General features: G+C 41.2%; 1 protein-coding gene across 23 annotated transcripts in view; it reads right to left on the bottom strand.

Annotated features, from left to right (window-relative positions):
- Nucleotides 1–24,756, bottom strand: part of Hdac9 (histone deacetylase 9) — an 834,213-nt gene that overhangs the window by 35,506 nt on the left and 773,951 nt on the right. For all 23 annotated transcript variants that reach the window (XM_075948414.1, XM_075948435.1, XM_075948434.1 and 20 more), the window contains 2 exons: nt 15,232–15,365; nt 4,158–4,242 (listed from right to left, as the gene is read on the bottom strand). In XM_075948414.1, coding sequence (XP_075804529.1) covers nt 4,158–4,242; nt 15,232–15,365 — 219 coding nt within the window. The remainder of the gene's footprint in view (nt 1–4,157; nt 4,243–15,231; nt 15,366–24,756) is intronic.

Below are 24,756 nucleotides of genomic sequence, written 5' to 3'. Positions count from 1 at the left end.
TACAGTTCTCTGCCATGAGAGGTAAGTAGCCTGCAGTCTATCAGGAGAGGGGGCTCCACCTGTCAGGGGAACTGACTACCCTGCAGAATCCTTGCAAGGCTTTCCTCTTGAGCTGAATAGGACCACAGGGATGATCCTGCTGCAGAATATAAAAGGCATGTGTCCAGGCAGTGGGCCAAGGCTAATCACTGCATCCAGCACCTGCACACCCTCAGCTGGGGGGCTCTGTTCTCAAAAAAAAAATCCACAGAAGGCCTGTCAGCACCTCGCTGTGTGTCTGGGGACACAACTCTCTAGGAACGTGTCTGAATGCTTCTTCCCACAAGGGAAGGCCTGTGTCTGGGGACAGAACTCTCTAGGAACTTGTCTGAATGCTTCTTCCAACATGGGAAGGCCTACGTCCCAACATTTACATGGCTCTAAACTGGAGCACAGAGGAATCCTTCAGAACCTAGGCTAGGAGGTGGGCTAAAACTCAAACACCTCCTTGAGCTGAAAGAAGGACCCTTGTGGTACTCACTAAAGAACAGAACCCTTGTTAAAGAAAGGCTCCTTTCGGGCCCGTTTCCTTGGTTATGAGGTCCACGGCCTCAGAAGGACCCCTGCTTCTTGGACCACTTTTCTGCTGTGGACTCAAAATTCTTAGAACATCGTAATAAGGAAGGGGTAGTGTGTTTTTCTTTTGTTTGCTTGTTTTTTAATTCCAAAATTCTTTAGCCAGGCTTGCTTACTACTTTCCAGGCAGAACCAGAAATGGAGAACCTTGTCAAGGACCCGGACTACTCCAGGACACTTCGTGTGGAAAGGTAGGAGTTGAATTGTGGAGAAGTAAAGGAAAGAATACAGCCATATTTTGTAAGAAAACTGAGTACTGTGTACTGAACACAAAGTTTTAATTTCCCTCACTAATGTGAAGTTTCAGACCCCCAAATACCCACTTTACTTTGCAGTTCCATGGTCATTCTCATTCCTAACAGCCACACACACTTAGAACCAGCAGAAGTGCCGCACAGCGCGGAAGGACCGCATCTTATGGATTTCACTTCTTTCCACACGAAGAAGTCCCTCCAGACTTGGGTCTGCCTGTCCCAACACCATTCTCCCTCTAACTCACAATTTAAGTTTTTCTATTAGTCTCGTAGTGGTCATTTTTATTATCAGAACTTTGTCATCGGAACTGGTTATGTTCTGAAAGGGCCCAGAGTAAACGTGGGCCTCTTGTTATAAACTTACTGAGAATTTGAAGGGGGCGGCAACAAGAGTACTAACCCGAACATGGGTCATTCCAAGAATGGGATCTGCACAGGCCAAAGGGCAGCGGAGCCCAATTCTCTCTGTCCAGATTCTGAAATATACCCTTTCTTTTTGTAATTAATTGTTTAATTTATTTTACGTACTGACCACAGTCTTCCCTCCCTCTTGTTCTCCTGTTCCCTCTCTTCCTCCCTTCCACTCCCCCTCCATTTCCACTCAGGGAAATGGGAGTCAACAAAGGATGACCTATCAAGTTGAGGCAGGGCCAAGCTCCTCCTCCTACATCAAGGTTGGGTGAGGCGGCCCAACTTGGGGGATTGGATTCCCAAAAGCCAGTTCAAGTGCCAGGGACAGATCCTGATCCCACTGCTAGGATCCCACGGACCGAACTACATAACTGTCACACACAGGTAGAGGCTTACATTGGTCCCATGCCCTAACTAGCTCTCAGTCCAGCATCTGTAAGCACCCATTAGCTCAGGTCAGTTGTCTCTGTGGATTCCCTTGATCTTGGCCCCCCCTTCCTTCCAGTGAGCTCTTCCTATTATAGAGAGGGAAGATTGTTCATCCTTTGTTTAAGTAATAACTATTAAATGGGTTGCCTGGCTTGGCCTGAGACTAAGAACAGCTACCTTGAAGCTAGGGATAAGTTAATCCTCTAGGATTTGCATGCTATTTGTTGGTAAGAATTCATGAAGGAAACCAGGTCCAACAGGTGAGAGGACAGACCCTGAGGTCTTCACTAGAAGCTGACGCAAGCTTTGGTTCATTATGGCTTTGAAGACTTTTTCAGAATCACCTCCTCAGATCTACCTCCTCTAGAGTCTAAGTTTGCAAACTGTAAGACTCTTCTTTGCTGAAGAAAAATGCTGCTCCTCGTGGCGCCTCGTGGCCTCTAGGGAGCACTGAACTGAAGTTAGACATTTCCTACTCCTTCATCTACTGGGACGTAAAACCCTCAAAGCCAGAAACTCTTCTACCTCTCTTCTCCTCTTCATATTCCTTCTTTTCCTCTCCCCCTCCTCTTTCCTGATCTTTGTGATTTGAAAACTGATCAACACATGACAAAATCATTCTTAAATGCTTGTTGAACTTCTAGTGTTATACTCTGAAGATACACAGGAAGAATTTTATATGAATGTTCTGTGTATAGAATGGCAAAAGAATCCTTGGGAAAAGAATACAACACACACAAAGACAGAGCTCACTTTATACTGCCAATATCCTACCCAGGGACTTTGGATAAGACCTGGATGAACAGGAGAGGGCTGTCAGAGATCACCCAAAGAGTCCCTCTGAGTGACCTGCACTAGCATTCACATGACCCTCCTTATCTCCTCTCAAATCAAGAGGCAGGCAACCGAGCATCCCAAAGCTGGTTTTTGGAGACCGTCAACTCCTGGACCTTAGCTTTATCCCAGGAAGTTTTCTCCCTAGTATTTGAATATTTATTTTTCTGTTCTCTGAAAACACTTAAAATCTTTCACTTACTCCACAGTTATGTGCAGCCAATAAAGCTTAGTGAATGCCGAGAGCCCACAAGACAGGCACGTGTGAGATTTAAGGGGAGGTTTCTTTCCAGTTTGTGTGTGGCATTATTGGTACCAAAAGAATGGTAATGCCACACCTCATCTCCTGGTTGCCACTGCGTAAGAGAAGACTGCCTCTAAGACAAAGCAAAGGCTTTTCGCTGGTGTAGAAAACATATTTCTTTTTTTTTATTGAGAAAAGGAAAAAAAAAAAACAAGTTTCCGCCTCCTCCCAGCCTCCCATTTCCCTCCCCCTCCTCCCACCCTTCTCCCCCTCCCCCCACTCCTCTTCCCCCTTCCCCTCCCTCTCCAGTCCAAAGAGCAGTCAGGGTTCCCTGCCCTGTGGTAAGTCCTAGGTCCTCCCCCCTCCGTCCATATCTAGGAAGGTGAACATCCAAACTGGCTAGGCCCCCATAAAGCCAGCACATTAAGTAGGATCAAAACCCAGTGCCATTGTCCTTGGCTTCTCATCAGCCCTCATTGTTCGCCCTGTTCAGAGAGTCCGGCCCTATCCCAAGATTTTTCAGTCACAGTCCAGCTGGCAGCTGAGGATAGGGAACCTGAAATGACCCTATCCTATAGCAATAGTGACGAATATCTTGCATATCACCATAGAACCTTCATCTGGTGATGGATGGAGATAGAGACAGAGACCCACACTGGAGCACTGGACTGAGCTCCCAAGGTCCCAATGAGGAGCAGAAGGGGGAGAACATGAGCAGAGAAGTCGGGACCGGGAGGGGCGCACCCACCCACTGAGACAGTGGAGCTGATCTATTGGGAGCTCACCAAGGCCAGCTAGAAAACATATTTCTATGGGCAATCCTCAAAGCTCAGGGGTTTCTTGACCATCCTTAGAACCTACCTTTGCCATTCGGCGCTTGTCTTTGTGCTGACCTGCATGCTACTCTCTAGTGGGGGACCTTGGTGTTTGTGAACCTAACTGCCTTATGAAAACACAGTCTTACCATGTTTGCCAAAATGGGGCTTTCTTGTAATGAGACCTACTCATTAATTTTTCTTCCTTGTCAAACTTAAAGCCAGGGCATGATTGTCAAATATCAACACATTTAGGAGATGACTTACTCCTAGTTAAAGCCGTGACACAGCTGTAGTTTCTAAATTTAGTTAGCTGCTCCAGGTCTGAGCTTGGCGTTTGAAACAATCTTAAGCACGCAGAAAATAGAAGAAAATCGAGATTCGAGGTCTAGATTCTGAGTTAGGACACCAGTGGGAGATAAGACTATCCCAGGCAATAAATCAAGACATTCCAATAAAAATATATGTGCAAATGAAAATAATTATGTGTCCCTGTGCTTTTATTCCCAGTATAGTTCCAGTGAAAAAGAGAGGAAAAAGAAACTGGAGACATACTTTGGATTTCAGTGATCCTCTGTAAAGAAGCGGCAGCGTTCGCGTTCGGCGTCTGGTGGAGGACATCTTCCTCAAGGGGCCCGAGCTGCGGGAACGAGAGGAAGAACACGGGCAGAGCGTGAGGACTTGACAGTGAGCTGCACAGAAGCAAAGCAAGCAAACAGTCTCATCCTCAGAGGCCTGCTCCAACAACTGCTTAACATTTTGCTGACATCGGGTCCCCAAGTGTAGTCAGTCATATTTTGTGTCCATGTAATTAAATTCCAAGGAGCTTTTCTATTGGTCACAAGATTAATGTATGAAGGCCCTGAAGCAGGTGCACATCTGTGAGTTAGTCATTTAAAATCTGAGTTATTTGTGCACCTTTTGTGGGCCTCCCACAAACCGAATTCCATCACGAGGGGATCCACAGCTGGGCCAGTGAACAAACTCAGGGAGGGCATGGGGCAGAGTGGACGGTGTACTGTCTGTGTTTCCTCAGTGTTCTGACATTTAATCGTCTTAAACATTAAACACTTCCTGGTGGAAAGCCATGAGACATTTGTTCTTACTCTTGGAATAGAGCAGAAGAAAAAAATGTATTAAAGAAGCCAGAGGTAAAAAGAACAACACAGCTCCATTTAACATCTACTTTATTCAAAACTGCGATCATGTCAGCCTCAAGCTTGGGATAAATTCCTCCTGTGCAAATCTATCATGATCTTTTGGAATTACACTGATTTTTCATGGAGGAATTCAGCGAGCATTGCAGGAAATGCTGCAGAGATCCCGATAATTATGGATCATCTCTGTAAGGAACAAGTCTGGTGGCGCAGACACTAGACACATGGGTGATGGGCGTTCTGCGGGGTACGGTAGTCGCAAAGAAAACAACCATCTAGCTTTGGGAACACAGCAGGCAAGCAAACAATGGTTGGGAGACAATAAACCCTAAACATGCTGTTTTCCTGGAAAACTTCAAGTTAATAACCTCAACTAAGAAGCAGTGGTTGAACAGAGTGGTGTGACCAGAAACTGCTGTCAGCAGGCAGACCAAAGCACACTCTCATCCAAATTTCTTCTGCTGGAGGAAAAACTAAGAAAAAAACCACTCAGGGATTACAAATTTCCACAGCATATGTGAGTGAATCTCACCCCCAGGGTCTCTTGGAGTTGATTATTCTGTACTTCAATCACGGGATGTAGAACAATAGCACCTTTCTTCCAGATGCCACAGGCGAGCAGAGTAGCTCGGGGATATTTATACATGAGCAAATTCACTAAATATAACTTTGTAGAGTGTTTTTCTTAGCTGCCAAAGAAAAAGCTTTAAAACATCAAAAGGTCTGTACGCAACACAATTTAGCAAGAGGAGAAACGCCACTGAACCCAAGTCCATGTCAGTGAAAGGCTGTGGAAGCTTAAACACATAAATTCGGTTAAAATCATTTTTTTTTTAAATCAGTTCTTCAGATGGTATCTTTACAAATATGTCATCCTGCTCACGACCCTCATCTCAGAGGCAAGACCAAACCATAAGCCGAGGTTTCTTGGGAAATGTTTACTGACGAGTTAGACAGGGTCGAGCGAGCCACTCTGCTCATACACAAACGTCCCTCCCATTCACGTCTTTTTCAGGACATAGGGAAAAATAATTTTTAGTAGCAATAAAAGTTTTGATACGCCATTTCATATTAGAACTTATGCACAAAATCGGCACAGTCCATTTTCTTCAAAAACCTCCCTTGGGACTTCAGATAAAAAAAAAAAATGCTGACAAACTTAATGGTGTTGGATACTGGAGGGAAAACGAGAGATAGATCACACATGCAAAAGCTCCAAGTTTGCAACTGGAGCTCACTGAGGTCTGTGGGCTTGTTTTTTAAGTCCCGGGTAATATAGAAAGTATATGTGGTTCAGCGTGTTGAGTAGGAAAACACAAACACTTCTAAACCCACAATTTAGAGTTTTCAGTAGGATGGATAAAGTTGTGCCTACTTATAAAAGCAACTCCGAGAATTAAGGAAATTAAATTGATCATTTAAGCCTCTCAAACCATTTCCTTGAATGTCATTTGAGGGTTTAACCTTCTGTAAATTGCCCCAATTTGTTTCATTTTGAGTGTGTACACACAGACAGGGCTGGATTCAGAGCGTTCTCAATGTGGGCTCTTTATATTTCATCAGGCAGCGGCGCAGAGAAGGCCGTGGGCAGCAGTCTCTCCACTGGCAAGGACGCAAACAGCGTTTACAGGCTGTTTTCCTAAAATTAAAGACTTGTACACAGAAACCATAGAATTCAGGTGTGTTTTCTTTCTTTTTTTTTTGTTTTGTGTTTTCTTTAGAGAATTTGTTGACTTAATCACTCAAAATTATGGGCAATAAAACCATCTGATTGATGCATCCAGTTGATAAATATTTATGAGTATTGGTCATTATTAGTAATCTAATAACTAAGTAATGAAATAATACTAAGCAAATAGCCGTACTCAATAAATTTGGAGCAAACATGATATTATATGGTAAAGCTATGATAGGTGTTTAGTTTGGCCAATAAGATGTAGTAAAACATTGGCTATTGAAACCAATCAGAATCACTAAATGGTCTAAGCAAACAGGCCAGTGAGATAAGGTAGATCTAGAAGTTAGAGGTCTTACAGGCCCAACATGGTGTCTGCCAAGCAACTCTATTAAATAAAGATAATTTTCATGAAGTTATTAAGATAAATCATACAATTTAAATACAACCCATAGACACACACAGCTAGTGGATGATCATTCTTCTCTACATGTAAAATACAGTTACAACCATTCTCTACGTAGATTTAAGCTCTGCGATAGAGAAACCTATTCTCCATATCTGTTACATAAAATTGAGCTGTTGTATGGGCAGAATCCAAATGTTTGCTCTGTCTCACCTGTCATGACTTCCAAGGTCTGCAGATGTTGGAAAACACCAGCTATAGGCAATTAACTAGTGGAAGAGGAGCCTTAGGGGCTGCGAATTAGAGAGGGGGTGGGGGAGTGTGAGGGAACATGGGAAGGTTAGAGAGAGGATGAGCGGAATGATGAAATTATATCTTAATTAAAAACAAATTAATAAAAAAGAAAATTTGAAATATTTTAAAAGTAATAGCATGAATAAAGATAGAAGGAGATATCTGTGGACATTTATTAATGTATCCAGAAGTACTTAAAGCTCTAATGGTCAGGTTAGACTCGAGTTATTCTGGGTGTTTGGTATATTTTATGATATGGTTATAAATTATTTATGTGTTTATTTATTATCAATTAATTGACTGTTTTTTTTAAACACAGTCTCAATAAAACTCAGACTGACAATGGATTCATGATCCTTCTACATTCGCCTCCCAGCGATTGGCAGTATAGGCACATGCCACCACACTCAGACGGAAATTTGATTTAAAAAGCTTTGGAGGAAGTTTTAACTTTCTGAGACTTCTAAAGATCATTCAGAAGTCACATAATACGGAAGAACTCGTCCAGGTTTTCCTCATGTTCATGTAGCTAAGTAACATCTGCATATACTTCAACTTTATTCCCTATGCTATTCTTGATATAAAGACATATCGTTGGCTTTCACCAACTTTTCCAAAGAATTTTAAATTTCCACAAATGTTAGTTGAATTTAGTTGAGTTGGCCGTTAATCTTGTTAAACTTAAGTACTAAACATGCTTTAATGAAAATAGTGGATTCACTGCACACCCAGTCATGTGTGATTGGGAAGATGCTCCGCGTCATTTTCAGCCTACAGAGCCTTCTTCCTGCCTAATTCCGAAGCTGAACTGCTGAGAGGAAGAGTGAGCAGCCCGGACACTCTTTACGTCAGAGAAAGGAAATTATAGTCCACCACTGAGAGAGAACTTGAAAAAAGTCCGTGCCTACTAAATAGAGTGTAATTGTGAATGAAGTGTAGTAGTCTCCTAAAAATTCCCTTTCATGAAATATAAAACCATAAAGTGTGAAAAATGAATGAGCTATAGCTGTGTACAATGACAGAGAAGACTCTAACAAACAAAATAGTCAGGAAAAAGACAAATACCAAATATTATATATGTGAATATATAATACTGCATCTTTATAAAGTTTACAAGTGGGAAAATTGGAACATGGTGTTGGAAATCAGAAAACCATTGCTTTCAGAAAGGAGCCAAGCAGTAACTTAGATTCTCTTGATGCGACTCAAGGTTAGACATATGAAGTCCTTGTGATTTGTGATGCCTATTGGATTGTGCGTATTTGTGCAGATTTCTGCATGAGTGTTAGAGTTAGACCTAAAAACAACTTTGGAAACACTGACATTTCCTTCATGTACTTAATAATGGGAAAGGTCCCTGACTCAGGCAAGCAGGGACACAGACTGGGTCTTCAGACCATGCGTGTTCCACACGTGGTGATGCCCAAGAAATCAAGGGAGAGTTCCTTGCTGCAACAACGCTAAGTTCTTAGACACGGACCAAAGTTCACTGGCAGAGAAAGCCGAAAGTCTGACTACGACATTCAGACAACTCAGATGCGGTCCAAAAAGTGTTCAGCTGTAAGGATCAAAGGGATTATGGAAGAATACGATGGCCAAGACCAGGAGGATAAAGAGACGGGGTACTCACGTGACCTTCTGTGTTGATGAACTATTTATTATCAATTCCCCTGTGAGAAGGGATTGATACTTAAAACCCTACTCTCATCTAAATAATTGCTCAGGAATGCCTGCAATTAGTTGTATATGTTTAATTTGATTGCATAAGCAAGTCTGGTTATAATTTTATCCATACTGTGAATCATGAGTCAGTCATTCTTAAAACAGCCATTGTTGTTGGTTTGAAGCCACTAATGTTCTTTAGCGAACAGACTCGGAGGGGCTGAAATCAGAGCGGATTGGGTTGACTAATATGTCACTAGGCTGAGGTTATGGCTGTTAACGCTCATCTCCCACCTCATGTGGAGGATGAAGGACGATGTCAACACAGCCCTAAAGAAGCATCTCTGAACAGCAGCAGGTCCAACTGGTCTTGTAGGAGGATTGGAAGACAAGGGAGAAGTTGTGTTAGTCAGTTCTTGATACCAGGAATATTCTTCCCCATGACAGGAAGCAATGGTGGACCCAACTAACATTAGTGGTGGCTGATTTTCATGTTTTCATTTCTCAGTTTTGATTTATGTATTTTAATTTTTAAAGGTTTTGATATGTAGCCCAGGCTAGTCTCAAACTTATGGTAATTCTCTTCCCCGTTTCCTGATTACAGAGTTTATAATACTGGGCGCTATATGTGGCTTCCTTTTAGTTTTACTGAAGATTTACACCAAGATTTGCTTTCTCCTCTCACATCAGCGATATCCTGGTAGCTTTCATGATGGAGAAGCTTCATTTGGCAAGTGATGCACTTTGTGGGGTAATGGCCTATTTCAACCTGCCCCTGTGATGCCACTGAGCCCAGAGTAGGTAGAGCTACCCACAGCTGGTTTCCAGGATCTCCCAGGAGACAGCTGTGGCAGCACAGAGGAAGCAGAGTTACTCCTGGTGAGATGCTTTCCACCGCAGCTGAGCGTCTACCGCCCATAAGCCTCACACCAGTGGTTTCTTCTGTTGTTCTCTGTGCAGTGATTGTCCTCTTATCAGAGTAAGTATGGGCGTATTCCTTCACAGAAATCCAGTTTGTGATGGTGCTCTCTTTCATCTGCCCAGATGTATCACCTGCTTTACTCCTCTGAGCTTGGACTCTTCACCATCAGAAACAAAGCAAGAGTATCCAGGCAGAGCCTCAATATCCTCATTTATGGTTCCTATTATTTAATGTATCTTTATGTTTCCTATTATATAATGTATCTTTTCCTTAGATACTAACTTGCCAAAGTCTTACTTTGTACCCAACATCAAGGTTAAATGCTATTTCTCTGTAAAATACTCTCGCATTCCTATAGATAAAATAAATATCCCCCAGCTGGGTGGTGGTGGTGCCCACCTTTAATCCCAGCACTAGGGAGGCAGAGGCAGGTGGATCTCTGTGAGTTTGAGACCAGCCTGGTCTACAGAGGAAGTTCCAGTGCAGGCTCCAAAGCTACAGAGAAACCCTACTTGAAAAACAAACAAAGATACATAGATAAACATCCCCACATTGTGCTTGTAGAATCTTTTTTTTTTTTTTTTTTTTTTTTTTTGGTTTTTCAAGTCAGGGTTTCTCTGTGATTTTGGAGCCTGTCCTGGAACTAGCTCTTGTAGATCAGGCTGGTCTCGAACTCACAGAGATCCGCCTGCCTCTGCCTCCCAAGTGCTGGGATTAAAGGCGTGTGCCACCACCGCCCGGCCTCGTAGGATCTTTAACAAGGTCGCCATTACTCTTGCTTGCATTAGAACCTTTTCTCACACAATAGATGCCCAATAAACAGCAACATAATGAATGGATAGATAAAACATTCCATGATGTCTGGTTCTTTATAAAAATAAATTCTTTCTTTTTATTGGTAACTATACTTCATGATGTGTTCAAACTCACAACCCATATTTCTTTTAACTCTGTCTTAACAACCTGGACAGAGATAGTTCAGATGATTTGCACACAGTTTTGAGTTATCTGGATCATGAAGCATTTCCTGAAGCAGACACTTCACCTTCCTGTACTCATCTCTGAATATAAGCAACCGGTCTCCCAGGCCATATATATACTGGAAAGAATATTCAGATAATATTTTTACAAAACAGTTTTACTCCCTTTAGATACCCCACCCAACTGCTTTTGGTGTACAGGCAGGTATCAAACTCTAAGAAGACCACAGAGGAAAATGTCATTCTGGCATAGCAAACACTCTCTCTCCTCCTCTACTCATGAATCTTGCAAGCATTCCCAGATTCACACCAATTCCCCAGTGGACTCAGCCTCAGTCATACATAATCTAAAAGATGAAAAAGATAGCAAAACAATGTCTCTATGTAAAATCCAATGCAAACACTCCCCGTCCCCCCAAGTGAGCAACTCAAGGGTTAACCTCAGGGGTGGCTGTCAACACCCTCTAGGAATTAGTTAAGGAGGTTATTATTTTTTTTTTATCCAGCATCTTTAGAGCACAAAACCATCTTTAAAAACAAAGACAACCTCCACATTCAGACACTGTCTTTGAAATCCCAGACAAAGAAAAAGCAGCTGGGTGTATTTTAGAAGACAGCAGTAATTTTTTAAGAAGCATGAGAAAAGAAAACACAGAGAGAGTGGGGTGAAAAGAAGGAAGGATGGAAGGGAGTAAGAAAGAAAGGGAGGAACCAAAAAGAAAGATAAAAGGAGAAAAAGGAAAGAAACCAGAAATCAAGCATTACTGAGTAAGAACAGTCTAGAGGCTCTAATATCACCCATAGCTGTGAAAATATGGATTTAGTTTTCAAAAATCTTCCTATCTTTCTAACAAGCTTGAGTCCATTGTTTATCCTCCTTTGGTCTGTCGCCTTTGCTAGCTCATGTTTGCAATTCAAACTTCTGCTCGGGTGCCCTCTTCTTCACTCTCCAGAAAGCCTGTTTTCAGACTGGATTCCATAGGGATGGGAAACGCCTACAACTTTTCTCAACTCTAAAGCAGATTTCTTTCAGAGGAAGCTAACTGAGGTGCTTTTAATTGGCTTTGCAGAACAGTAGTTGAATGGGGCCTTAAGGAAACTGTATGTTTCCTAGCTAGCTCCAACACAAATGGCCAGAATGAAAGTCTTCCAGGGACTTCATGTGTATCCCTGCCGCTAAATCTTAAAACATGACAGCTCACAGAGCCGTACCTGACCCTTTTCCAATCAATTTCCTGAGTTTTCTCATTTTAGATATTTAATTCCTCAAACTCCAAGTTGGAGTTTTTAAGGGCTTCGGTAAAAATGTAAAAAAAAATATTCATCATAATATGATTTGAGGGATAAAGCCCAGTTTTGTACTTGGCCAGAATAAATTAAAAATAAAAACTTTTAGTATGATTTCAAAAAAATCAATCTCCTCTTGGAATTTCCTGTACCATATTTGCACATATTTGTTGAAAAGAACAGCTAGATGCTTTGCTAAGTAGTTCATTCCCATGCTGGAAGTGTTTGAAGAGAAGAGAATGCCTGTCTAAGGTGCAAATGTTTAGATAGCATTTTAAAAAAAATAGTAGTTTTTGGTACCCATCTATGTGTCTGCAAGGACAATGAAACCAGTGGTTCCTGCTGGTCCTACAGTTCCTTGGGGTTATGAAATTTGTATTATTTTGCTGATGATAAGTTAGAAGCAGCAGCAGCAGCAGCATTTTGCTGTATTGACAAGGCCTGGCCAAGAACAACAAGAAAAAGAAATGGCATTGAAAAAAAACCTGGCAAAATGTTTATAAATTCTAATCCTCTGCACATGAATAAATACATCTGACGAAGTGCAGAGTCCCTGGAAAAGGCCCCCTTGACCTTTCTAATTTGAGCTCAATTGCATCTCGCGGTCGGGAAGCTCGTTGGTGCTGTCAGTGTTTGAAGCTCCAGCTTCAGCACATTTTGTTATTTGTAAAAGTGAAATCCCAGATAATAAGTCATAATTGCTCTATTAATCACTTGTGGGGGGGGGTGGAGGGAAATTGGGATTTTTAAATTGCAGTAATTGGTAACTGAAAGACGTCGTTTTCATTTTCTTATCCAAAGATTACCACATAAAACTGCTGTGGAAATTATATGTAGGTATTTTGGTTAAATGGTGAGACACATGCAATATGCCTTATATATTATTTTTTTTTCTGCAGGAATGAAATTTAAAACTTCAATGTAGTCACAGTGACCTTTGACCTGGAAAATACCCCAAGTCAGGCATTGGATTATAAATTATATTGTCAATGAAAGTGAGAACTCTTTGTTTCTTGAGTTGTTTCAAGTATTACACATTCATTTCCTCTTTCTCCATGAATTATAATGTACAGCACACTTGGATTTTTCTTCCACTTTTCATTTTTAAAAAATCCCCTTCTCTCTTTGCTTTGTTCTTTTTGGTGTAGAAAGATCTGCTGCTGCAATATTTACCTTTCAGTGCTCAGTCTACCAGCCACATCTGTCTCTCCCGTAGCATCCTGTAGGGAATCTAGAGCCTGGTCTACATCCCTAGAATCTAGAACCGTTTATAGGAAAAACTAAACTCCCCTTTCTGTAGAGTGGGATAAACAAATGTTAGATTTTGTTCATGCAATTGAAGATGGCCAACCGAAGGAGACAAGATGTGGCTTAAAATATTAAATTGAAAAATAAAGTTTACTAAACCATATCCAGAGAATTAAAGTCAGTTACACAACCAATATCTCTCCCAAATAATTCCGGTTATTACTTCCTGGGCTTTATGTCTTGGCCGTCTCTACACCCTGCAGATTGACTAAGATTGGCGAATCGTGCTTTTATCCCCTAGGTCAGAGCCTGGTGTTCCCTAAAATATAAGATCGCTGGAGAGATTCGCTACTTCCCTGGAGATGCTTTTTGTGAAGCGAGAACTTGGCTGAGCACAGAGATTTCAATAGGAAAGGACTCATCTTAAGGACCGCACTGAAAGAGAGGCTCTGAATCTGTAGCTGCCTTCCACATAGCTGGAAACGCATCTGCCTAGGCTGCCAGGTAATGCTTCTGTCTAGGCGGGACAATCTGTGAAGCCACAATGCACAGCTCATCCCGGTTTTCTGGTGCAAACCACCGTTCTGCTAAACAAAACACTCTCATAGTCTTTAGGCTTATAAAGAGATTAAAAGCCACATACAGCTGGTTCGAAAAGGAAACGCTATCTTGTGGGCAAGCAGAGCCCGCTACAATTGACGCCCCCAACATGCACCCAGCATTTTGACCCTCCTTGATCGCCTACCCCTAAATAATTCCACATTGTGCTTGACATTGCTAGCTTATAGCAATCATAGAAAGACTATTTTTTCATCTTTGATACTGTGAGTGAGTGATGTATGAACTGCAAGAGCAGCCTACTATTGATGCTAATCATTAAGTTGTTACAGTCTCCATAAGCTCCTCGCCAGGAGGCTTAAGTCAGTGCTCTGAGCACTGTGTAAAATTGTATGACAGTGTTAGACAGTCAGTGCTGCAATATTCTTTAGAATTCTAAGTGTACTTATTCAATAAATATGGGAAATAATCATGTGGTGTGACTTCAGACTCATGATCATAGCAGCAGCACAGGTTCCGTGTTCAGCGTACAGAAGAAAAAGTAGTTTTCCATGAATATACATGCAATATCCTAAGGTTTTGTTAAAAAAAAAATCACGAAAGGTAGATTTCAAAACCATTTCACGAATAAGAAAAGCTACATTTCCAGTTCAAGTTCACAATAGAAAGGTACAATTCTCTCCCAAACTAAAAAAGGAAACCAAAAACTAATTCATTAACCTGCCATACAGTCACTATAAAAACCTGAGCAACTTGACGATTCTAACCAACACACACAAGCCGTGAAATAGTTGCTGAGTTTCCATGAATTGACCTAAAATCTTGTCCCGACCTAGCCCCAAATGTCCAAGTGACTAGAAATGAAGTCTATGGAGGGATTAGCAATTTGTACTGCATGTTAGGTGTGCCATGTGGACCTCTGATCTTTTAGATTCAAGTTCTGGTCCTAGGTCTCCTGCAGTGCAGCTGGATGGCAATAGTGGAGTTTTCAACCTTCAGGGGATCCCTTATCACTCTCAGGAAGAGAGGACATGATCGCAACCTTAGAAAAAAACATTTTCAAATGATGAAAAAAAAAGCCTAAGATTGTTTTAAAAATGGTTTTGCTTTTCTGACAGTAACAGGGAATTTCAAAACTTTTAAAAGTTTAATTTCACATTAAATGATTCAGTGCTCATTTGATTGGCTCAGTAGACAAAACATTCTTCTTTCCAAGTGTTCACTGCTCAGTTTTTGACTGTCTGAATAACTTGATTGGCAGGAATGCTGTGTGGCCACACTACCGGGGAAGACACCAGAGAGCACGTCACACCAAAGCACATTAACTTCTGGTGAAAGCTGCGTAGAACATTCTTCTTTCTTAGATTAAACAATCAACTTTAAAACACACTTGCATGTGTCCTCCTCCTCTTACCCCTGATCTGTACCTGCTGTTCTTACCTCATTTCCCAGAAGGGCGTTTATGCAGGCTTCAGATGCGTCACAGATGGCTGTCAGATCGTGGCCTCCCTCTAGAGCCAAGACCACACGTCCGTCGGCCAATGTCATCAGCTGCTTTGTCAAGTGACCAAAGCCTACCATAAAAAAGAGAACATTTCAAAGCATTAAATGAAGGGAAAGTACTCGTAGGTAACAGTGGTTGAGTGTTTACTCTGTCGGAGTTCCTGTTCAGCATTCTCAGCACTTTCCAGTGGCACCTCATGTGACCACCATCTTCTTTTCTCAGTGTTACAGACAAGGGCTTGAACGCCCAAGACCCCACAGATAAGAACTGTCACAAGACTTGAGTTCTTCATCTGTCTCCTCACTCACCATCTGGTGACAAACTTGAAGAGGCTCTGAAAGTAACAAGTGGTAAAGTGCTTGACTAGGCTATATCCCCTTCCCCAGAGCTGTGCACACATGCGTGCACGCACACACACAGATCATGTTAACAAGGGAACCCATCCCATTTGTTTGTCATGGGCTCCTTGTCTCCATCATTAATCATTATTATAAAAGGAAAGTTAGCAAACGTGACGATTACACATCGTTCAATTTTTATAGTCTTTTGCTATAAAATACTTGATAAATGCAAATATATAAATAACATCTATACATTAATAAGCTGAACTGACAGCAATTTCACTTGCATCTCAAGGAAAATAGTGTTAGCCCTTCTGTCGAAAGCCTGTATGTGCCATTCTCCAGTAGCGTCGGCTCCCTCCATGTGGGAATGAGGAGTCTGGGTTCGCTTTTTAAATTCTATTGTTTTCCTTTGTTTACTTTGCTTCCCTTCAACCCTTACAAAAGCAGTTTCGTATGTGTGCAGCTTGCTCTCCTTGCCTTGTGAATCTTGCTTTCTCTACTCTGTGCAAGCATGAAGCTACAACTCTTTGCTGTCTAGTAGGCAATCTCATCTCTACAGAATTGACTTGCCCAGTTTTCTATCTATAGATATTCGGTGGTGTTGTTACAAAACTTTTAGGGTTTTCGGTTTTTTTTGTTCTTGTTATTGTTGCAACCAACATTGCCAAGATTATCCTATGAAGATCTTCTGTTGCACAGATGTAAGAATGGAATGAAGTTGTGAGTTAAAACCATTAAGTAATGCCAGATTACTTCCAAAGGTCCATCAGTAGCCCCACACTGAACAGCAGTGCCCACGAGACTTCCAGTTCTGTTTTACCACACCCTTACCAGCCTGCAGTGGGATTGCTGAGCAGGTGGATGACAGTCTTATTATGATGGTTTCATTAAGTGTAAGAGAGGAGCTTTCCCTTTCTAGTTTGAGCTGAAGCTCCTATTTAAATAGTTGTAGAATTTGGTTTCATTTTTCCTCTACACGAACTGGGTTTTTTCCCTAACATTTGGGAATATTGTGAGTTAGAGGCATTCATCAGCATCTCTGTCACGAAGCCATCTTTGCACGTGTGACATAAAATAAGCTTTCTTCTGATGCATTGTTTTTCTGTGTGCGTTATTATTCATCTTGCCAATATTTTCTTAGGGTGTTTGGATCTACGTTCACAAATGGGGTTAATCTTTAATCTTCCATTCTTTTGCTGTTATGATTGTGGTGAAGCTAGAGAGTCCTGCCGTTGTTATCTGGTCTAGAATGTTGAATAAATATTTCCTCTAATGTCACTTAGGCTTTGACTTCTCTATGACAAAGGTTTTTGACGATTAATTCAATTTTTTGAAGGATTATAGAACTATTCGTGCTATTTCTTTCTCAACTATATTTTTCTATGAATTCATTCAATCATTTACATTCTCAAATTTATTGAAAATTTTTTCATTTTTATCTTTTATTATTTCCAACTCCAATGAGATGTATGCAAACTTTGTCACCAATATCTCTTAAATTCTTTCATATTTTCCACTTAGATTTCTGAGCAATATTTTCTTTTTTTACATAGATTTTTTTCCTTCAGAGCTATCTTTCAAACTTTTTCTTTTAGAAATTTCCAACCTGTTGTTTAGAACCATTACATACATTTATTTATTTATTTATTTATTCATTCATTCATTCATTTATTTATTTATTTGGTTTTTCAAGACAGGGTTTCTCTGTAGCTTTGGAGCCTGTCCCTGAACTAGTTCTTGTAGACCAGGCTGGCCTCGAACTCACAGAGATCCGCCTGCCTCTGCCTCCCGAGTGCTGGGATTAAAGGTGTGCACCACCACCGCCCGGCCCCATTATTAACTTGGAGAGATTATATTGTTTAATTGCAGCATTTCTATTTGTTTATATTTCATCATTTCCCAGTTATTTTTATTGATTCCTGCTCTGTGCTTGTGTCTTCTATGCATTCACTGTATTCCCTTCAGCACGTTTTACCTGCTGCACCTTGTATTTAAATTCTTTCGTATTAGTTGGCTCTTCCTTTTTTGTCTTGATTCATCTCCAGTTTCTTTTAGTTTCTTACTTCTGTGTTGTTTTCTTTTGCTTTTATTTTTTGTCTATCAAGTTCACATAGAGTTTATATATGAGAAATCTTTGAAGCCTGGCGCAAGAGACCGAGTGTCTGTGACCACATCCCCACTCTCCTCAAGTGGATATGGTGGAATCCTGACTGCTGAGGGGATGGTACCCACAGGTGGCCTTTTGGTGAGTAGGTGATAACCTCATGATTGAGATTAGGGCCTTTAAGAAAAGGGAACTCCAAAGAATACTCTAAACATTTGGGTTTTTTTCTCTGTTTGGTTTCCTGGCAAGGAGGCCACTAGAAGCTGTAAGTACAGAACCGTTCACTGAAACCAACTGTACTGGTTCTCTGCTACAGGTTTGGCAATGGTGAGGGAAATAATTCAGTTGCTTCTAATCCATTGTTCTATTATACTTTACCATATCAAACTTAACAAGGACATTTTATTGAATGTAGCATCTGTCTTTCAAGCCCGGTAGAGTGTAGTTTAGTTTCTTGTGCTTAATGCTTAAGATACCATCATCTAGGTCCTTTTAACATCTTGAATTCAAGGGTTGATTTAGGATTTTGATTATGCATAAACATGGACCAGAAATTTGATCACATTTGTGAGGAAGTTGCTTGATTTTTTTCCCCACCTCTTTGCTTTCTTTTCTGGCTTTCCTTTCTTCTCTTGCTAATGATAGACCAAATAGGCTGGCCATCTTTCACCTGCGGTTTTTCTCTTTTGAGTTGTCATTTTGTTGTTCTTGGGCTTCAATCCCTCTCCCATTACAGATTCACTTTGTGTCTTACGAGTCTGTAGAGTCTGACAAAGGCAGAATGCCATGTGTCCACTATCCTAATATCACAAGAATTGTGGCAACGGCCCTAAGAAGCCCATTTGCTCGACCTCGTCAGCCCCTCTTTCTGCTCAGCTTTTGCTAATCAATGGTCTTCCTGCTCTTCAGTTTTGTCACCTGCTTGGTGCTTTCACAAACTCAAATTTTTAGTTTATTTTATTACTCTTTGTAAATCAGAGAACACATGGTTCCTTGTCCTCTCACTGATACAGCACACATTTGGAACCCCACATGGTTCCTTGTCCTCTCACTGATACAGCACACATTTGGAACCCCACATGGTTCCTTGTCCTCTCACTGATACAGCACACATTTGGAACCCCACATGGTTCCTTGTCCTCTCACTGATACAGCACACATTTGGAACCCCACATGGTTCCTTGTCCTCTCACTGATACAGCACACATTTGGAACCCTTGTGCATGCCTGCACATACCAAAGACTGACACTGCAAGAATCGATCTGAACACAGAAGCGCATGATCTAAAAACATGTCCGGCTGCTTTCCATCCAACACGTGCTTTTCTCTGAAGTGTGACAGTCTCATACATGAAAAGAAATCTCTGGACTGTCGTTGGTAAAACAAAGCTAGAACCAATGGGATGGTCAAGTAAAAAGAACACAAAGCTTCGCAAAGTGGCTTCCGTGTCAGAACAACAACAGCAAAACATAATAAACAACATCGTTTCATGTTCTGGAATGAACTGGAGCATTCACCCAATCAACAAGTGTAGAGTGTTCGGTTGTGCACTAACATTTGATCTCAGCTATGACCCCTATGCGATGGCTTCCCCACAACTCCCCTAAAGCACTGTTAGGTCAGTCTTAACCACTTAACTACTATTCAGATGGAAGTCAAGACAGTCACCTTCTACATGTCCTGTATTCTTATGTGGTTGGGAAATCATATTTAACAGTACACGGAAAGCAGGCAACAACAGCTTCCTAGCTGTCAGTACCCCTCACTGCCTGTGGAGCTGCTGATCATTTCACACTGGCTTCTTCACATGAGGCTTATGACAGCGAGTGCCATTGTTACCCAGGGAGCAGGAACGGAGGAGAGATGCTCAGAAAACAGGAGATGGGAGGTGCTCAGAAGTGTCCTCACCCCAGCCAGCATCAACAACATGGGGAAACAAAGATCCCAGACAAGTATTCTAAAGAGCTTCTTCTGTAACTTAACCAGGGCTACCGCGGCCGTTTTCATGATAGAATTCTAACGCAAGCCCACATACCACGCATTTCATACTGATTACTCCTAGAACTGGAAATGCAGTGACAAAGGTCTCATTGGCAAGTCAAATTGTGGGTACTTCTCCGGCAAGGGGAGAGGAATCCCAGATTGATTCAAGCTTAGTTTTACCTTTGAGAATAAAAGAAATGTCTCATAAAATGCCAAATTTAGACTGGATAGTAAAAAGTCAGAGGGAATAGTGGAATGGGGCTAATCTTTGATCTCGCTCCAAATTCCTCCTCCTCCTCCCTCCAGGCTTTGTTTCCATTCACGTGCTGCCCATGTGATCCCTGGAGTCAGAGATGGTGGCAGCTGAGCTCGGGTGCTTACGTGTGCAAAATCACCAAGTACGGCAAAGAAATGAAAGTGTTCCCTTCTAATCTCAGTCAGCAATTCCGGACGATGCTGCCATCCTTTATCATCCCAAGCTCTTCTGTGTTCATTTCTACTGCACACGTATGAAGCAACAAAACGTCAGCGGAACAGAGACCAATGAATGCCAAGACATCACTTTTCAGGACAGGAGGGCTTGAATAGAAGCTAGGCCTGGGCACGTGTCTGTGTATCTGATTGATTAGAGTCTAGGTAGCTAGTTTTAAAAACTATCAACCCAACTTTCATGTTATCGTGTTACTTCTAGGTTCACAAACATCACAAAAGTTTTTCTCACTTTTCACAGCCACCAGAGTTAAAAACTCAGCCTCCAGGAAGAGAGAGCGCCCTGCATGTGAGGTCTGGTGAGCTGAGTCCTCCAGAGAAGAAACTTGTCTGTGTGACACAAGGCATAGCGGATTCCAGTAAGCCTGGACTGCAGAGATGCTGGACTGGAGCTCCACATAGACCTGTAGTTTTGGAAGATCCAGAGGGTGTCAGCCATGTGGACAGGCCCAGGTATTGATACCACGTTACTGGAAACCACCCTAGACAGGCCCCTGCTACCTCTAATTTCAGCGAGAAACAGTGCAAGCATGCATGTGTGTGTGTATGTGTGTGTGTGTGTGCTTTCAAAGACAGATTTGACACCATTTCTTTTGAGGTTATCTTGTAGACTAAGGCATTAGTCAATACTGCCATGACTACAGTATTTAAAAACAATACTATGTTATATGTTACATTGTATCACTAGACTGTATACATTATACACTGATAGACTGCATGTATGGCAGTTAGTGCTTTTCGTGGAAGGAATTTACATGTATGAAATTACAAATGCCAGAGAGAAGATACAACAAAGCCAATCATTTTTCTTGATAACCAAACACAGCTTGGTTACTGTTCTCATCAGTGACAGAAGAGCTGACAGAATCGCACTAAGGGAAGAAGGAGTTCCTCTGGTTCGTGGCTGGGGGCACAACCATCACAGCATACAGGAGGTGGTAAGAGTGGCTTACACAGGCAGATGTTTATGTGTGTAGACTGTCAGGAAGCAGGGAGTTCTTGCCACAAGACTAGCACACCTACAATCCTTCAGCTCTGCCCCCATTGCCCTCTGACTGCCCACTAGGGCCCATGTCCTAAAGGTTTTCAACCTCAAATGTCAATGTCATACGGTGGGGACCAAGTATTCAATGCATAGACTTGTGGGAAACACTTCTCCCGTCATCTACAGTCATGAACTGGAGCGCTATAGAAACGCAGACAGGACTGCCGCAGAGATTGGAGAAGCGTTTTTAATTTAAAATCCTGTTCAGTCCTGTTGATTTAGTAGAAGAAAATGCAGGTTTTTTCTCCTTAAGAAGAATCCAATGAACTGTAAATAGGGAAAAGGTTGAATTATCAATTTCAGGGAGATTTCTTGCCATGCTGTGTGTCTTTACTCTGCCAAAGCAGTCATTTTGTGCCGCATTCTCGGGAGTTCAGAAAAGTTGCCTGGAATGGAAAGTTACTCTTAGAGATCTCAGAGATTAAACCTTTTATACAGAATAGCTAAGTCATAAGACAGAAAAAAAAAATCCATCTCTCCCATTGGCATAGCTCCAAGCCTTAACTTTAAGGTGAACAGATCGATCGAGAGGAGCAGAGGTGAAAAGGACTAAAAATAACTTCATTTTAATTGTTTTAATGGAAAATCATTTTAAAAACCAAAATCAGTAAATCTCCTGTAGATCATTTCAAAAATGGTTAAAGTAAAAAATTTCATATTATGGCAATGTAATACATGAAAATCATGCCACATGCTATTATATTTTATAAAATATCTGCCTCTCATTTAATAAATAAGTTAAATAGCAACAGTTATAGAGCAACTTTATATAACAGCAAATCCATTTTTCTGTCAACCAGTGATAATAAATTCTGCTTATTTTGTACTTCATTGTTGTTTATTTCAAAAATAAAAGAAAACCATGCTAGATTTTTTTAAATTTACATGCTAAATTTAAATGTCTCTATAGTGGAAACATATCTCATATCCTCAATGTCATTTTAAATACATTAATATACCAGCCAATTATGTTTTTATGTATTTGTTATTATTGTTAAGTTTTATAACAGATTAAAAGGACATTTATAGCATGTATAATAAAAATAGTCATTCTATAGTGATTCCTGGATTGTTGTGTGTTGTTAGGGATAGATTTCTATTATGATTAGTTTCCTCTTTTTAAAATAGGGTATGATACAGCTATAAAGGCTGAAGCATCTAGAGCAAAATAAGAATGATGTGCAGTGTTTTTCTTCCTTCCTTCCTTCCTTCCTTCCTTCCTTTTATTTTCTTCTTCTTTTTTGTGTTTTTGAAACAGGATTTCTCTGTGTAATAGTCCTGGCTGTCCTGGAACTCCCTCTGTACACCAGGCTGGCCTCGAACTCACAGAGATCGGCCTGCCTCTGCCTCCCGAGTGCCGGGATTAAAAGTGTGCACCACCACTGCCCGGCACAGGCAGTATTTTCTAAGCCTGATTCTTTAAGGATCTATGTTTGGTCACACCTGGTGTAAACAACCCAAATATTCTTGGGAGAACTCAGAGGTGTTTGAGAGCCTCCCCAAAAGCTTGTTTTTAATATGAAATGGCAAATGTTGCTGGAAAGTTGAGGGAAATCTACCACAGAGCGAAGATGGAATTCTCTCCAAACTGCAATTTAGTGTCCATTTCTATCTTGCTACCCTGTCATAACATAGATACAAGTTGAGTATGAGGCAAATACCAAGGAAACATACCCTTGTCATGACTGATTTGATGGATACAGAATAATGCCACACCGTGAGCGCTTAGACGAGTCACCTCACGTGGACTTAAAAGGCTCCAGTTTTGCTGACTTCCATCTCTGTTCACTGCAGGTCTCACTTAAGCATTGTTTTCTGTCTGTTCTACAAATGCATCAAGGAGGAAACCCAAACAACAAGTGTTACCACAGCTGACCTTCCGCCATCGCCAACACAGCCATTCCCAGAGGCACCGGAGGGAAAGTCAGCAGTAGTCAGGGACCCTTGAAATAGTTGCACTATTATCTTAGGATTCTTATCATTTCTCTGTGACTCTTTATTGTATGGCTATATGACACAATATCAATAAGCTCATTTATTAGCAGATTGGCTTCATTTGTGGCCTAATATTTGCAAAGACTTCATTGCATATTCCATATAGAAAAGATCAAAGAAGTCAAATGATCTTGCCCAAGTTTATTTGAAATTTAACATTGTATATCACCTGTCATAATCTCTATAGTTTTATCCAGGAAAATCAGTGAGGAATGCCTCTATAGTGAAGTCTAATTATAAAATCTGCAGCCCTTTCTCTCCCTATTCCCCTTGGTCATTATGTTAACATGCTCCATTCGAGGGAAGCAGCCACGCTGCAGTTGGGAGAGAGGCAGAGCTAGCATGTGGTACTCTCGTGTCCTGTGAGGCTCTCAGGCAGGACTTCAAAGCGGAATCTGATTGTGCAGATGGGAGGAACGCCTGCCACAGAATACCTTTCTAAGACGCACGGTGCTGTAATTCATATGGTAGGCACTTGTGATTCGTTCCTGATGACTCACAAAACCATTGTCGCTACCATAAAATCCTTTCATCTGTAGCCAAAAAGGTCCATTTCATGTAAATGAAAAAAATTTCATTAAAGTATCACCTTAAAAATGGGTAAAGATATATTTTTTCCTGGTCATGTTTAAAATGCAAATCTATGGACATATTCTGAAGATTCATTTCATGTTAAGATCTTGACTTTTTTGATGTCCCAAGACTCTTTCCAAGTTCATTGAAACCGGAAATCAATTTTAGAAGAAATATGGAGATTATTATCATTAAATCTTTCAGCTGGCTAACTCCAAGCTGCCCTATAAATATTACATATGTTTTAAAGAAGGCATTTCAAATCCAGAAAAAACCCTTTTACTCTTCTAGTTGGTGATGCTCGGAAAAGTGAATAAGTTTCCATTCTTAGTACCTTCGGAAAGAAAATGACTATTTGCACGGGATTCTAAGCAAAGTCTGAAACAATGGACTATTTCACTGTTTTATTTCTGAACAGGAAGATGAATACTTGCCTTCTCAAGAATAAGAATAGTGAGAAACCTTGACGGATATTTTTACTACACACCAACCCATCCATCCATGATCTAAACAAGTAACTTGACAGGCACTGTCATGTGCTGTCATGAGCTGTCAGACACCGTCATGCTCTGTCATACGCTGTCTGGCACTGTCAGACACCGTCATGAGCTGTCAGACACCGTCATGAGCTGTCATGCGCTCTCAGACACTGTCATGTGCTGTCATGCTCTGTCATTGCGCTGACATGCATTGTCATGTCTACTGAAGCCTTCACATAAACCTGATGTGCCAAGTGGGCACATGATGATACAAATCCCGCACAAACCTCATCAATCATTCAAAGATATAACTAAATCGTGTTTATTCTACTGCACAGGTTTGACTTGAGTGCAGAATCGAAAGACACTGAAAATCCTAAGCAGGCTCTATAGGGCAAAGCCTGAAAGCGTGGGACTCTGCTTTTGGAGCCTTTCGGTTTGGTTTTTA

The sequence above is a fragment of the Microtus pennsylvanicus genome, chromosome 14, assembly GCF_037038515.1.
Source record: "Microtus pennsylvanicus isolate mMicPen1 chromosome 14, mMicPen1.hap1, whole genome shotgun sequence".
Lineage (NCBI taxonomy): Eukaryota > Metazoa > Chordata > Mammalia > Rodentia > Cricetidae > Microtus > Microtus pennsylvanicus.
Note: the sequence above shows the minus strand (reverse complement) of the source record. Positions and strands in the feature narration are given on the sequence as shown.